This window comes from Aplidium turbinatum, chromosome 3, assembly GCF_918807975.1.
Source record: "Aplidium turbinatum chromosome 3, kaAplTurb1.1, whole genome shotgun sequence".
In the NCBI taxonomy this organism is placed as follows: Eukaryota; Metazoa; Chordata; class Ascidiacea; order Aplousobranchia; family Polyclinidae; genus Aplidium; species Aplidium turbinatum.
The window spans coordinates 41,296,227-41,313,118 of record NC_137474.1 but is presented as its reverse complement, the minus strand read 5'-3'; the positions used below and the strand labels follow the sequence as shown (position 1 = coordinate 41,313,118).

The 16,892-nt window shown below is 41.1% G+C and overlaps 1 protein-coding gene across 1 annotated transcript; it reads right to left on the bottom strand.

Annotated features, from left to right (window-relative positions):
* Positions 1 to 2,241: 2,241 nt before the first annotated feature.
* On the bottom strand, positions 2,242 to 16,199 carry LOC145767406 (membrane progestin receptor gamma-like). Its single transcript, XM_082579224.1, has 8 exons — positions 16,019 to 16,199; positions 8,033 to 8,164; positions 7,316 to 7,461; positions 6,291 to 6,470; positions 5,539 to 5,701; positions 4,300 to 4,472; positions 3,127 to 3,250; positions 2,242 to 2,818 (listed from the first exon to the last, which is right to left on the bottom strand). The coding sequence occupies exons 1-8, from the start codon at positions 16,144 to 16,146 to the stop codon at positions 2,668 to 2,670; spliced, it is 1,197 nt and encodes a 398-aa protein (XP_082435350.1). The 5' UTR covers positions 16,147 to 16,199; the 3' UTR covers positions 2,242 to 2,667.
* Positions 16,200 to 16,892: the final 693 nt, after the last annotated feature.

The window sequence follows — 16,892 nt, the reverse complement described above, 5'->3', positions numbered from 1 at the left end:
TACAAAATTTCTTGATTTAGAGCCAAAAAATCTCATTGGTACAGGGCAAAAAATGTTGTCTCTACCGCGCTGATTGCAACTTCCCATGAAACTGCACGTTTCGACCTTATTGGACATGTAGCTGGCAAAGATAACCTAAGTGAAAGCTTTGTTCTGCTATCTTTGACGACCGGGCCTGCGCTGATAGTCTAAAACCTCTACAAGTGTGCAAAGCATCAGAATAAGGCTTTTGAAGAGTCTTTCTTCTTTATCTGCAGATAAAGAGATTGGCTAGGTATAGGGTATATATCAAGCCAGAAACTCGTAATCGAATTCTTTTTCAAACGACTCCATGACCATGGTGCTTCATTTTGTAAGGCAGATCAAGAGGATATTAAACCCCACTCGCATAGCCCTAGGAGAGTAAAACATTTTGGGAGAGCGGGAGCGAAAAAAATTGTGCCCAAATTTTGTCTTTGCAAATCTACTTTCAAAAATGCAACATTACTCACAATCTCTGAGATTGTATATAAACTAATACAGGAGTCGGGAACCTTTCTTGGTAAGAGAGCAATGAAAACTCCATTTTTGAAAATATATTTCCGTAAGAACCATATAATGCTTTAACACTTTATAGGCTGCAACTAACATGTAGTGGCAGGTGATGAGTTGTAAAAGTGAGGCCATGTGTTTTCTGAAAATGAGAAAAACAGCGAGGGCTTAGGGAACCACCCCCAGACAATTATGAAACAATGCATTTAATTTGGTGCATTCGGAGCGTATTTTGAGCCTTAAATTGTAATGAAAAGTTAAGATTAAATTTTCTGTGAGCCAGATGCCATCACTATGAGTCATATATGGCTTGCGAGCCATGGATTCCCGACACCTGGTCTAATAACTCCACAGTCATAAACTTGGCAGTGTACGAAAACACAGGCAACAAAACGATCAACTTTTGTAAACAAAGCTGACTTAAATTTAATCTACATTCATAGACCTGTATGTGTCCCAATTATCGGAAATAAACCTAAATCGGTTTCCGATGCTATAACAGAAACTTCATAAGGACCCAGCAGGCTTTCAAAATTGTATCGATGAAGAAATGTAGGCTAGTGTCCTAACGGATATCTGAACTAAGCTTACCCTACGCCTACATCTGCTTACCAATTGCATTCTTTTAAATTTAATTTCTGTACATACTGTTTAATACTGTAAGATACTGAATCGAAGTTTAACATTCAGACCAAGTTGCAATACCAAATTCAAAAGCTTCAAAAATTGATGATGCTACATTTTACATTCCAAGAAAAATGTTAATGTAGCGTATTATTTCAAAATAAGTTACAACACTATACAAACTTCTTAACTGATAAAATGTTAAAAACTCTTGGTAAAAATTAATTTGTCCTAATAACTAGAGAATTTTTACCCAATTGATTTCATTAATAACTGCATTAGTAGGAGAAGAAAAAAAAGCAAAAAAAAAATTCATAAGGTTACCAGTAGGCTACCCAACAGGTGAGATGTTAAAACATCGCATGGTATGATTGATTTGCCCAACTAACTGGACATTTTTGGTCAAATTTGCAAAGTTTTTTTTTTTTCAGCGGGGAAGCGACTGGCCCCCCGCTCACCGATCTCCTACGGCCACACGCAATTCAGTATTCGGATAAGATTTTTTTAACTATCTGAATGATTCTACTCGTCGTGAACTTGAGATTGAAACTAACGTTAAGCATTTGTAGTTGAACTGGAATTAATTTATTTATACAGCACTCAGCTGGTAGAAATAAATAGAATAATTTACACAAAACACTTCAAACTCCAGTTAGTTAGACCTAAATGCTCCAAACCTTGTATATGGCAAGTCTACACTGCGTTTATAACAACTGACTCGTCATTGCTATCTCGTGTTCACTTAAACTGCTTTCTATATGCCGTCATGTGGAGAAGCCCATTCCGTTTTTACACTTAATACCTTGTTGGAACTCTGATTTCGAGAGAGCTTGTACAACAGGGAGAGAAAATTTGATTTTGAAAGCAAATGCGCAAAACTATCGTTGAAATGCATCGTGCAAGCGCATACCCCGAGGCCTGAACCAGCGATGATTGATCTTGCAGTTTACAACGTCACATGTGCACACCTATTCAACCGAGCTGTTGAAGTGGGCTTTATTTTATAACAAATATGTCATAGCCTACACAAACATTCTGCAAAAGTGGTTTCACTTATTTAATATTTTTACTGCAGATAAGACTAGGTATAAGACATCTCTACAACTGAAACTATGCAATAAATCATATTTGTGACAAAACCAACCCAAAAATAAAACAAGAACCACATGTGCATTTGATTTTTATTTCAGTATAGATATATAGGCTAATGCTTTTTTTTCAAAAATGATTACTATACTATCACTGTTTCATGTACTAAATGCCGATGATTGTATGAAGAATTGTACGATTGCTAACATTTTGATAAGTGCAATTTGAGTAAACATCAGTGGCAAAGCGTGACCGTACTTTTTGCATGCTAAAATTTTTCAGTAAAAGTTACATGTATGTAAAAAAGCCCTGGGTGCAGTTCAATCAAGTCAGCCCCACTGTTTGCGTTTAAATACAAGTAGACTATATGCTTGACGTTTACTGCAAAAATAAACACCCAAAAAATAGTCACGTTACGAGTTCCTATTCGTTTTTCTTGAGCCGTTGACTTTCAATCAAACAGCCGACTGTTGTGGAGGTTCGGTATATAATGCAAGACACGGCCAGGAGAAACACTATTACAAGCACAATGATTGAGGATGGCTTTACTTGCAAGGCCCCTTCTTCTATGACCCTGAAAAGCAAAAACGCTTTCTAACAATACGAATGGATTTCGTTTATTCACCAGACATCGAGACAGTTCATGTCAAGCATTGTTGGGACGGTTGGCAGGAATTCGATAATTTATTGGTTTCGGCTTTTTTTGTAGTTTAGGTTCTTGTTGACGAAATTCTTCTCACTTCCAACAGTATTTTATACTGTTCCATGTTGTTTCGTTTGCTCATTAAAATTTAAGCCAAACGCTGCCAAGATCAGTAGGCCTACAATCCTACATACTACTCAAGTTGAATTGAATACATGATACAAAAGTGGCCTACCTACCCTTCGTCTCTCAGTTTGATTGCAGACTTCAACGCATTTTCAGACATGGAATATTGAAGGAATAACCCAGCTGCTATGCAAATATGGAAGGACTGGTGAGAATGGCCGACTATGTCAAACGTGCCTGAAATAAGGTTGACATAATAAACTCGAGTATGGAAGTAGGAGTTAATAAACCGGTCAACGGCCAATGTATTGGTATCACTATCTGCAACCATTACGTTTTTGAGCAATGCCGGGTAATACAATATGAAGAAGAATTTAATAACATTTCATAATTCACAGAAGTTATTCTTCAAACGTTCAAGCTGCAATTAGCTATATGATTCATTTTTACCCATTTTGTTGTAAACGATGAGGCACTCTACACGACATTTAAAAAATGTTAACTCAGTATAGCCCATACCTTGAAGTTTAGGGTGGGATGGCCTAACAGGTAAGATGCTGAATTTCCAATACGTATGTAAATCAAGTTTGTTACCAGACTAAACCTCGTTGTTGAAAAACACCCCTCACCTCTACCAGGGCCGGATTTAGCTGATGGGGGGCCCGGGGCACCTTTAGATCGGGGGGCCCCCGTGCAAAAAATTTTTTCAAGCCTACGGCGCGAAAAACCACCTCTACGTCTACAGTAGCATCAGTCCAGTACTGCACAGCATTTTGCAGAAACTTTAAAGGCCAAAAGGAAAAAAATAACACAAAATTACATTTTTTTCCACATAGAGGGCCCTTCAAAAGTCGGGGGGCCCGGGGCAACTGCCCCCTCTTCCCTCCTACATCCGGGCCTGACCTCTACCCAGAGTGTACTAAATTGGATGGGTATAGTGGCTAAAGGAAAGACGGCCGAGAGAAAGAAACTTGCCACTCTACTCTCGTTATAGTGTCAGAGGTTTAGTGTGATGAGAACCTTATCTTCTCGTACCCTAAAGCGCAGAACTGAGTTATGAGTATAGGACCTTTGTTTTAAAGTCTACTTCCCAGACAGCAAACCAATCGTTTTTTACATTGATTCAACGTCTGCAACTGTTGAATCCATGCAAAAACAGTTGCTTTGCTGTCTGCGTTATCTGCCGACATTGACGACTAACATTCCTAATTATATTGGTTTCTGACTTCTGAAGACGTAGAATCGATGCAAAAACGACCAGCCTTGGTACCGGAGTCATCTCTCACCTGGAAACCATTTTTCTGGAAAGCGCGAACCAACAAAGATAACACCAGCTGTCATGGCAACGGTATGGAAACCATACAAGAATGCATAGTCATCTCCGAGGTAGCAAAGTTGGGACTTGGGATAGTGAACTCCAATAAGTTGAGGTAGATCAGGGAACAGTGCAAGAAGAAACCTGTGCGCAGAAAACATAATTTTTTTCATTTCAAAGTTTTATTGTTTGGGTTGTCGATAAGTTTGATTCGGCTAAATTCAACCATTACTTGAGCCTTAAAGAGAGCAGACTGAACTAAATCAACCACTATCATCATTTTCAGCTTGTGGTAGCCCACTGCTGAGCGAAAGCCTTCCCCATTTTTTGCCAATCCAGTCCATTGTGTGTTTTATGTACTTTCGTTGTTCTACGTTTTTGTCACATTCGTCTCTTAATCTCATTTTTGACTTTCCTCGTTTGCATTTGTTTTCCCAGGATGTCCAAGTTATTAATTGTTAAACCATCTGTTGTCCTGATCTCTTGCTATGTGACCTACCCAGGCCAGTTTTAGTTTTTTGATAGATATCACAATTTCCCGTAATTTTGTTTGATGTCGAATCCATTCAAATTAATCAAGCATTTGTAAAATAACAAATTCTTCAAATACAAGGTGACCCAAAACATAAAGTCATGGAAAACGATTCATATATCAATTTCTTTTATTTTCCTTGTAAACAACTACTTCCAACACAATTCCAAGAACAAATTCTCTGATGAAGTAGGAAACTCTTTTACATTTGAGTAAGGCAATTCTAAAAAATTGAAGAAAACTTCGGCAATTTTTCAATTGACCGCTTTCAAAGCTTTTGTGGCCCAGAAAAACATACCTACCGGACCCTCTCTTGTAGACAATGGGTCTCCAGTTCGCGGTCGTCTGTAATTGCAGAACAGAAAAGCAAAAATTTTACGCAATCAAAGGAAAGGTTTTGAATCTATTCTCGGACACTGACAAACATTTTGATAGATTATTTCTGGTAATTTCGCAACTTGTAGCACTTTGAACCAGACCCAGGGCCGGTTATCGAGATTGACGTTTCCGATAATTGTTGAAGTGTTGCTGTCTGTAAATTATTGCATCCACTTGGTGCCTCTGCATGAAAAGCAGTCTTGAAATGCGTTGCTCAAGCACGAGAGCCGAGCCAGCGCTGCTTGATCTTGAGTAGGGCGCTTAACTGATGAATTAATTATTTAAAAGACAAAAACTAACCGAACAAAGCTGGGAAATCCCCCAATGATGAAGCATACGGCGAATGGACCAAATCTACAAAGATATCGCATTGCACATTTAGGATAGCGAGACTGGCAGGTGAGGTATGCCCCGACTAAACTGACGATGAATATTATTTCTGTATAAGAGAGCAGTGGTACGTCTGTAAAGAAATACAAGTATCGTAAGCAGTATACCATTGGTAGGTGAGTCAAAAGTTAGGCTACTATTGAACGTAGGCCCGGGATTATGTTAAGGGCTCGAAACCTTTCCAAGTGGCCCAGGAACTTAAACAACGTTTTTTACTACAGCATGTTTGCGCCAAACCGACATCTTTCGATACAATCATTACTTTTGAGAAGAAACTAAATCCTTGGCTTTGACAATTTTCTTCATTGAATTATTTTTTCTTCATTTTTAGGAAGTAGGCTACAATCATGTTTATGGTGAAGATGTCTTGTTTTTAGGGCTTGGGAATCTTATTGGCACCGGGTCGGGCCCTATAGTCGTAACCATTTTTGACAGTTCAAAAACTATCACAATTTAAGCGGCCTTCATGATATCGTTACTTGATGCATATTCAATAAAACTTTGGTAGAGAATTTTGTTTTATCGCTTGTTTTGGATGAAAACCCGTGAAATCTTATACAAGATATTTGAATGCTAATAACGTAAATAGGCTACCATTGCCGGTTACGATATCTCATCAACTTTAGCCAAAACCAAATTGCAGAGAACTTCAACAGACTTACCCACTGTAAACAGTCCGAAGCATCTGTATGGAGATACAAGATGTTCAAAACATATGGCTGTTGTCAGGCCATAAACGGGAATGAATCCGTAATCCAGGCAAAAGCAAAGCTCCTGGCCAGTGGCAGAATAACAGTTGAAGAGGTGGGCAATTGTACTGGCAAGAAAAATCGCGCAAATTCCTAATTAAAAAAACTTTTTATGTTTTTTTTTTCAAAAACAACTAAACGTCAACCCACAAATTGCTCATTTTCTACTCATTTTCCTCCGTAAAAGAGCGTTGGTTTGACTCTAAAGGTGTGAAGTTGAGTAAGATATTTAATGATAAGCCTTCATAAGACAAAAACTATGGCAACACTTGTAGCAAGTCTATAAATACAATCACAAGCGTAAGTTTAAGCAACCAAACTCAATGACTGATGATGCGTTTGTGGTTAATATAAAGACGCCACAAGCAGCTAGTCCGTGCCAAATAGGCAATTTCAAAGAATGCTTTTTAGTCTGATAATGCGTAATCTCTTCATTAATTAATAATAAATAATTATTGATAGTAAGAACTTCCTCAACAACCTCGAGGATAACCTGCCCGCTTCGTAAGCTCAGTGGTTATTCGGCCGGCTCAAGATCACGCGATGCTGGTTCGACTCTCGGGGTGTGCGCTTGAGCAATGCATTCTAAGGACTGCTCTCCATTCAGCGGCACCTAGTAAATGGAATAATTCCCTGGCAACAGCACTTCAACAATCGGAAAACTTCACTCTGCCAATCTCGGTAACCGGCCCTGCGTCAAGAGCCTCCGTCTACAAGTATGCGAAACTACCAGGAATAACCTATCAAGGCTTTGTCAGTCCGAGGATAAAGATTCAATACTAACCAACTACCTTCACGTTACAACCACAACAATTTTTAATACATTCAAATACCGGTATGAATCGAAAAAAACTATGCTTGAACGCCTAAACCTAGAAGGCATGGTACAAGAAGAAGGAGGAACTAAGTATATCAAAATATGCACCTAATTTTCTCACCAAAAGATTGGACCCATAACGGAAGAGCAGTGTTGCCTGTGGGATCATCCAAAAAGTTATATGTCTCATGGATTCTCCACAACATCAAAAGAAGAGGAATAAAATGTGTCCAAGCATTTAAAGTTTCGTTGGATGGGAAAAAAGCACTGCACATATTAAAATACTGCATATAAAAAGCAGCCCACAAGTAGGCTAGCTTAGTTGCACTAAAAAGAATCAATAAGACTTCTTAGCAACAAGAGGGGGAGAGTGACAGGGAATAAGTTCATTGGATCAGCTCTCTCTTAATGTAGCATGCAAATATTTATGAAGATATTTATGATCATTGTAAAGTACATTTAAAATGGCAGTGACAATATGATATAATCGTTTCCTTAAATGCTGGGTACCAAGTAAAAATACAATATGATTCCATAGGGGAAAGGCCGTGACAGGAAGACTGCCCGTCGGAAAATTGCCACCCGGAAAATTTCCCGCCGGAAAATTGCCCGTGTGGGAAGATTGCCGTCGAGAAAATTGCCACCCGGAAAATTGCCCGTCTTTGAGTAAGAAGTAGCTGCGAAAAAAATCCAGCTGTGAGTCTGCAATGAACCATAGTTCCTCTAATAGTTTAAACTTAGTACCTAGCTGTAATAAAAGGCGTGATCAATTTCGCATATTACGTCGACTCTGCTTTAGGAATGCAGTACTGCATTCTGAAAAGTAAGGAATCAGCACCTTTTCAAACAATAGACAAAGCTTGATGGATTGGGTCGGTAGCCGTGCCATATGTGGAACTCAAGGCAGTCTTTGTGGATCTCCCAACAAGGCACTAAGCCGAAGGAACGTAACCAATCATCATACTTCAAACTGAATAAGGAATAGTAATGTGTTATTGGAAGATGGAAGTTATGATAGGTTAAAGGTACAGATGACACAAGAGAAGGACACTTTATCAACAGCGTATTTAGAATAAGTTCATATCATTGGGTGAAGCGAAATTTTGAACTAAAAAAAATTATTCCAAAAACCGAAACCAAAACGAAAGACTTTCTTCCTGAAATTTAAGTTTGTTTCGAAATAGTTTTGTTTGGTATAGCTCTTAAAAATCAATAGTCAAGCTAGGTCGCTTCAATAAAACTGCGACAGACAGAATTTGCTAGTGTAAATTGTAGTTGAAAATCCTTCATATATTACTGTAGCCTATAGCAGGGGTCTTTGCTTCCACAATATTAAATAATTTTGTTTCGCCGTGAAACAAAACGCCTCTTCAATTGTTCTCCTTCGAGCGTTCAGCGCAAACATCAAAAGTAAAAAATTCCAAATATTTTGCTTCGTTTCAATACAAAATTTGGTGTCTTGCTTTCGTTTTGACTAACAAAAGATTTTGTTTGATTTCTACAGTATTTGAAACATTTTCACAAATTCTAAAATCAGACCGACCCCAGTTTCTTAACTGATGCAACCGATTTTGAAAACAATCTCTCACATGTTACAATCCCATAACCTCGAGTCAAACCAGCCAGCAAGACCATTTCTTTTCGCATTGATTCAATAATCTGCAGACGTTAAACCAATGTAAAAAAGGAGTATTTGATGGATAAAAACGTTTTCAAACCTGTTTTAAAACAGCACGGGGCCTAATTACAATGTTTCAGACTTAGTTAAAGCTCAGTGGTAACGCGCTGGACTCAAGTTGGGCTGGTTCTACCCTCGGGGAGTGCGCTTGAAGAAGCTTCAAGATCAAGTGGCGCTGGTTCGACTCTCGGGGTGTGCGCTTGAGCAACGCATTTCAGCTCTCCACTCAGCGGCATCTAGTAGATGGGTTAATTCCCCAGACACAAGACTTCAGTAATCGGTAATATCCCTCTGCCAATTTCGGTAACCAGGCCCTGCCGTCAAAAGCATCTACAAATATGCGAAACTACCAGGAATAACCAATCTATCAAGGCTTTGTTAGTCTGACTCTGAGGATAAAGATTCAAAGACCAAAACTAACCAAACCAACCAAAACAATTGCAGTAGTGAAACCAAATGTACAAATCAAAGAAAATATGACCATCTGGAAAAGGTGATGCATTTTTGATGCAAAGCAAGGGAGAGAAGGTTTAAATTAACCTTATCAGGGGAATTCTGCCTTCTATCTACAGTAGGCTACATATTTGCATCTATTATTATAGCAGCTACCCCCAACCAGAGCGATAGGCTAAGTATGAAAACCAGGTCCATCTTTGTTTATGAGTTGAGTGAAAATATAAGATTTTCAGCAAAAAGGTGACTACTGTGACCATTTTAGCCATGTTGTGTCAACCCCCCCCCTCCCCCCATGGCATAGCCATTATTAGATCGTCAGTCACATCAGTTTCTACGGAATTAGAAATAGGCTGAAACAGCTTCTTTTGTTTTGACTTGACACTTGTTTACTGAGATTAAAGTTAGTTTCAATTGCAGTAACGATTCCTCTGGCTAGGAGACGCACCAACGCGATCACGGCAAGCGGTAGCCTAAAATCTTTGAACCCTGAGATAGCTTTCAATAATTTACTTCGGTTTAAACCTAGACAGCAAATCAGTCGTTTTTTACACTGATTCAACATTTGCAGACGTTGACTCAATGTACAGTAAGAAATGACTGGTTTACTTAGGTTCAAAAAGTCAAACACAAGTCATGAAGCACTTTTCAGGTAGCCACTTTAACAAGTCCAAATTCTGCCACTGAAATTGATTAGAATGAAACCGCCAACCAATCACAAGCTACGGTTTAAGTGACGTAAAAAATGGCGAAAAGAAGATGATAGAAAGCAAATTAAGTGATGGATTTTTTGTCAGCTGGTTGGCTTAGGGGTTAGGGCTAGAAAGTAGTCATATCATTGACGCGGGTTCGATTCCCACTACTGCCACTGCTCTTTTTCTTCTGTAATTACCAAATAAAGTTCAAAACAAGCATTAACTCTCTGGATGAGTGCGAGAAGGATCACAATTGGACGGTAGCCTCTTATAACATGTTCTGATTGGTTGGCGGTTGCATTCTAATCAATTTCAGTGGCAGAATTTCGACTTGTTAAAGTGGCTACCCACTTTTCAGCGTGTGCCTGCTTTCTGAATTTATCGCAAGGGTTTGGTTTTTTTAACCTAGGGATGGTAGCTCTACTACCGATACTTCAACCAAACAATCAACCGTGATTCTCCACCACGATCGATCGTCCATTGTTGTTATTAGTTATAAAATCCTGGTTTGTCCATGTAAAGTTTTTAAAGATTTCCAGGTGGTCAGGGGCGGCGCCAGCCAAAAATGAGTGGGGTGGACAAAAATATTTCGAGGTAATATGAACAAAATAATAGAATGGGGCCAAACGCTCCCATACATTTCCTCTGCGGTCCATAGAATTGCCAACTACGATCTTTGTGTTAGCAAGCTTGTCGTTATTTTATGTCATGGAGCTGCTGCAATGATAGGCGGCCTCATAAAAAATTATTGGGTGGCCCCTTAAACAGAATTTTAAAAAACCTGGCTATTACCGGTACCTAATAATACCCATTGCCATGGGTTAAGAACAGAGATGTAGCCTACGTATACGCCGCAAATTCTACGCCGCAAGTATGCGGCGTAGACTTTTTGTTTACGCTAACGCTTGCGGCCACATTTTTTTGGATAGTTTGCGATTGAGGCTACGCCGTAAAGTTTTCGCGGTTTTTTAGCGCATAGCGTCAACGCATAGGCTACTTTTTAATGTCTTTTTTTCGCTACAACACGCCAATACCTTCCAGCGCTGCAGTTGAAAGAACGTTTTCAATGGGCAAAGACATTTTGGAACCAAAACACAGCAAAATGTCTGATGAACACTTTCAGATGCTTGTGTTTCTTCGTGGAAATTCAAAATAAAACTTGTTTGTTTCGAGTGGTTTATACCGTGTGAATGTTTGGCACCTAGCAAACAAATTAGATTACGCTAATGTATGCGCTGACGCCGCCAACTTTTTTTACAAGTTACGTTGACGCATACGCCGCATGGTTTTTCAAACGTTTGCGTTAACGCTGACGGCGTCATTATTTTTTGTATGCGCGTACATTACTGGTTAAGAATCACTGCACTAAAGTTTTATTTTGCGCTCGCATTTCAGTTGAAAAGCTTTCACCATTTTTGAGGATCAGTGTTGTCGGCAATGTCTCGCTTACTGCTGATCTGCACCAGATGTTCAAGTCTTTGTAATGATGGCAGGTCGCAGATAATAGTTTATTGTCTTATTTTGCTGTGGATACGTTCACAAGATGCCACAGTCATGGGCAAAGTAGCAACAGTAGCAATAATTTGAAACAAATCGCTGTACAAATGATTTAAGATCGTTTTGTCCAAACAATTTCAAAAGTGAAGGCAGACACAATCACACGGTCCACTTTGGTGCTTTTCAATTTCTAGTTTCCACTTGTGACAATTAGCTGACCCCAAAAAAGAAGATCCTATTGCTGCCCAACCTGATTTTCATGGAAATTATAGAATTTGACTAAATATTCAACTTTAGGCAAATTTGATGGAGACACGTGCGTGTAATAAAATGCAGCTGCATTTGACATTAATTCACATGTTTGATCCGAGTAGCCTAACGCTTTTTAAGTTCATTCAGCATTCTGTCAAAGGATAAAGAAAAATCTCGTCTTAACTATTCTGTAATGGATTCAGATTCACTCCACGGAAGACTGTTGCAACCTATCAATAATATCTGACCATCTCGAAAATGGCTTGGTGGGTAGCGGCATCGCTTAGCCGGCGTAGTGGTTTCACTGGTAATTTGATTTCTATCCGCAAACAGCGATGTGTTGAAAACCAATTTGGTAAAATCTTCCTCTGAACGCAGTGAGTCAAATGCTCTTGTCAAGTCGTTGATAGCAGCAACCCCAGTGGTGAGATCCATTTCTTCACTTTTTAAATAATCTGAAGCCTGTTTACTTAACGAAAAGCATTCATGAAGAATTAGACTAGCAGTAACAAATTCAGTTTGTGTGAAGAAAGGCGTTCTTCCCGGCTATCAGCACAAGGCTGATTACTCACTAGCACAGCGAGCAGCAGTAACGCTTCGCTAACCAGAACGGTGTAGCTTCCACGCTAGCCATTAAGACCTCCAATTAAACGTTTAAGTTATTTTGGCAGCCGATTGTAGCATCGAATAGACAGCGATAGACACGTGTTTCGCCCATGAGGCTGGGCTCATCAGTATCGCACCGTGTTAAACTGTTTTATTTGCATCAACAGCGCACGGGTACAAATAATTGACACGGCGAGAGAGCACAAACAAACATAGCCAGGTCGAAGACTTTAGAAAACCGGCCTGCCACACCCCGCGGCGGCGGGGAGCGGCGTGATTTAGGGGTGACGATGCACCCGGAGGGGTAAGTCCACCAGCTTAGGTCGCGGGGGCCAGGCTGGGGAGTCGAGGTACCTGTGGAGGGAGAGTGTGGATCGAAAACGTTACATGACCCGTCCGCAAATTTAGAATGGCGGAGCGGGCCAGGGAGACAGGCTCTTTCTGCATTGCCTAGAAAGATGGCCTGCGACGGGCCGGGCGACCCGTCGCGTGTGGACGCTGGAACCGGCAGTAATTGACCGCCGGGCGGCGCCCACGTCTCCCTCACGCGACCTCGGCGCAGGTACTTGACTCTTATACCCGGTCTGCCAGTAGGCAGAGCGGATAAAATTGGGGTCTACCACGAGGAAGAGAGTCAACTATTTAAGGATAATTTGGTTCTCGTGGCAAACAAAATTCAAATAAAAATGTGGAGCAGAGGCTCGATTAATCAATAGAAACAAAAAATATAGGTGGGATTGTAATACATACTCACTGGAGAAGAGTAAGCTTTAATTCGGCGAGCACGGATGTGCACTGGCCAGACGTTGACGCAGGTTCGCCCAGCTGGGTCGGGGAGGCTAGCGTTGAAACTAGAGGCACTGATAGGCTACATTACCAGGAAAAAGTAGAAAATTGGGGTGGAAATTTTGAGGCTGTATCGAGTTGATCAGGGGATCGTGTAGATCAATGCGTTGAAAGCAGAGCGAGGTTGATCCGAGCGGGCAAGAACAGCGTTACAAGGCGAAGGCAGCGTAAGATAATTCGAAACAATTGATTGATTAATACATAGAGATATAGTGATGATTGAAGTTACTTAATTGCTGTTAAACCATGTACATTAGACATTTTATTCCTTTCCTTTGTTCATTTTTGAATGCTTGGGTTTGATGAGACTGGAGCGTTATAAAAAAAGATGACACTGGTTTATAGACATAAGTTGATGATATAAGGTGATGAATTTTAAGACAATTGATATAAGGTTATGACGTCTAAACGGTTTGCTGTCTTGCGCGCTCAGATACTTACTGCAACGTTTCTGTTATTGGGGAATAAGTTTCTGATCGCTGAAGTCGTCTTTTCTATGACGTAGCCCCTCCACAAGTGAGCCCGGCGTTCCAAGCTTTCCAGACGCGGAAGGATCTTTTGATTGAGAGGGAAGCCACTTTTCTAGCCACCTCTGCTACCCCACGAGAAGGAACGCCCAAGGCCGTCAGAGCTCGAGAGCTCGTCGGGGCATAGCTCCCGAGGGAGCCTACGACGAACGGAAGTGACAGGACGTCCCTGCAAGGGCGCTTCCTGTCTTCCTTTATGTTGACACATAACTCGCCGTACTTGTCGTGTTTCCTGTCGGCGGCTTTTCGAAGAGAATCCGCGCCGTTGTCGAACGGACATGTGACGTCACATACGACCGTGACACCGTCAGGGCGTTGCAAGACGATGTCAGGACGCAGATCGGCACCGCCCGCTTCCACGTGCTGTGGAACCGTACTATCTATGGAAAGCCCGGGTTGCCATTCGGCAGGCACGTGCCCCACGATCTCCCTCAATACTGAATTGTGTCGTTCCGTGACGACAGTCATCACGGTAGGGCAGTGATTCAATATGTGGGGGAGAGTCTCTTCCGCTTTCCCACAAGCACGACACATGGCAGGTAGGTAACGGCGGCCATGGCTTGGTTTTGATTTAAGTGGCATTAGATTCAATCTAGCTTTGTACGCAAATACTCGGTCCGCGTGATCCAGGAGCTCCGGGCGCCGGGTCCAGGAATTTGAGAAACCGGACAGGCAGTGGGCACTGACCGTCTTGCCTTGGTCAGGTTTGGATTCCCACTGTCTCCTCCACCACAAGTCATTGTGTTGATGGAGGGTCGGCACCACTTTTTTCCTTAAGGGAGGGGTGATTGTGGAGCTCCCCGCGGCCAACTCAAGGCCGCCATCCGGGCGGGCGGACCAGCGTACGTTCAGACGACGGGTGGCCGCCGGGACACGGCCCCACAGGCTCTCGCCTGTAGGGCACGGTCTAGAGCGGGCGCCGTCGGGAGGGGGTTCACTGTTTAGATAACTGGCCAGGTGACCAGGCGTGGGATCCGGAGTGCCGAGTCTCAGACAGGCATGACGCCTAAGCTGCCCGAGAGCGACGGCAGAGACAATGTTGACAGCATGCTGGATATAGGCTACATTAATAACAACATCCAGATCATCTGAACGTGCAGACCAATGAGACCATCTAGTAGCCTATCAGATAACGAGTGCAATGCAATTTTTCCAGACGTGATTCCATCCTTTTTAAAATGCTCTTTATACAAAAAAATGTATCTTGGGAGAACAGTCCATAAAGTTGTAGATGTTACCAATTGTTTTGACTGTCGCTACGTTTTCAACACTGTGCCCAAGCGCAAGATTTAGTCGGTGTGCAAAACAATGAAAATATACCGACGGTTTGGCACCCGCTGCAATTAGGTGTTGCTGTGCACCTTCATCCTTGCCTGACATGTTGGTGGCCCCATCAAAACCTTTGCCTATTAGGTCTTACAAAGCTTGTGTCTCAGCTGTGATAAAAGCCATCACTTCAAAATGGTAAAATTAGACTACAATCAATCAATACAATAGAGCGATAACCATGAAGATTCTTTATTTCTTCGTATGTCAATGCTGCAACAGTAATTCATAAGCGAGAAGTTGAAATTAATTTATGACGCAGTCACTAGGCCCCCCTAACCCCCTGCATACACCTCCCAAGCTTTCTCATCGGATCTCGACGAATTACAAAATTGACCATAAATAGAAGTGGGGTGGACATGTCCACCCCAGTCTCCCCCCCGTGGCGCCGCTACTGCAGGTGGTCGATATTTTTCATAACCCTTCGAAAACACTTGGTAAAATTTAATGGAATTCATCCCAATTACTCTCGAGAGGCAGTGGAAAATCGTGACTTATGGAAACAGATAACCCATGTTGATGCGCAATTTGCCTCAAATGAAGATGGCGACTGAAAGTATTCATTTAGGCTAGTTAACAATAGAGTTTCATAGCTCTCAAAACACTGGTAGCAAAACTGTCTGAAATGATAAGAGTGACGTTTCTTTATTCTAGGAAAAAATTATCAGACTGAGCTTGATCAAATGTGACAGTTCCTTCCGCGAAATCTTACAACATATTAGTTAAAATAAAAACAGCAATGAAAATTATAAAAAGCAGCTTTAAGAAAAAAATCTTTTATAGTTCTTGTTTTGCTGTAACTTACTTGATAGGCTGCAGATAACAAACACATCAATTCAACAGGCAAGAGTCTAAAATGGCAATTGCTATTTCCACCACTTTACCTACAACAATTAGCCTATCTACTCTATGTAAAATTTAAATGGTAGTCTTCCAGAACTTACTGGTACACTGTTTGTAATCGTTGTCCTATTCTACTGTCAGTTGAAGGTTTGATCCCTTTCAGAGAGCAAGGAATTTCTTCTGTTTTGTGGTTGTTTTCGGTTTGAAGCTCGCACGGAAAACCATTCATTTCTTGAATGCTTGATAGATTATATTAGTTTGACATTTCTGCAACAGATAGCCTACTGCTGAAAGAAAAGCATAAACATGACTTGCAAGGTAATCAATGAAATGGCTTTTCGCTGCAGCTGTTATACTAATGCGCATTCATCCGTTCCGGCTTTGTCTCTATCAGCCATGACAATAAAGCTGTCTATGTATATTCAACGTAAAAATTTGGTAGGTTTAAGCCGTGCCAAATGAAATCATCCTTTGACATAGCCTACCATACGCAAAAAGAAAAAGGAATCGCCTTTTCAGGAAATTGTGATATCCGAAGTTACAGCTGTTGTGTTTTGCGAAGACACAGTGCGACTTGCAGCGCAATCTCAGCACAGACTGATATATATTGAATAAGATACCGCACCGTATTTTACAATAAATTTTCTTGGCAACAAAGCTCACAGTGTTGCTAGGCACTTAAACGCTTATGGGCTACCGTGTATACTGTATAGGCAATGTTTCACATGAATAGTTCAGATAGCCGGTCAACAATAACTTCACTTTCAGATCGCTGCTTTGTTGACTTTTATATGATGACATGCCTGAAGCTATAAAATAAGTGTAGGCTACTACACCGCTTGGAGATTACCGTACGTAAATAACTTGCCTTCTGCAAGCTCATTCAAACCACGCAATCGTGACATCCGCATGATAAATCTGCCTGTAGCATGAAGCCAAACCAAACCTTCATAACATGTTGAAAAGTTCTGACCA

Excerpts from the sequence above, each read along its gene's own strand:
- LOC145767406 (XM_082579224.1), bottom strand. The coding sequence starts at position 16,146 with ATGAATGGTTTTCCGTGCGAGCTTCAAACCGAAAACAACCACAAAACA. Across the intron at positions 5,702-6,290 it reads CTTCGGACTGTTTACAGTGG|ACGTACCACTGCTCTCTTAT; the intron begins GTAAGTCTGTTG and ends ATTTCTTTACAG. Across the intron at positions 2,819-3,126 it reads ATCAAACTGAGAGACGAAGG|GGTCATAGAAGAAGGGGCCT; the intron begins GTAGGTAGGCCA and ends TTTGCTTTTCAG.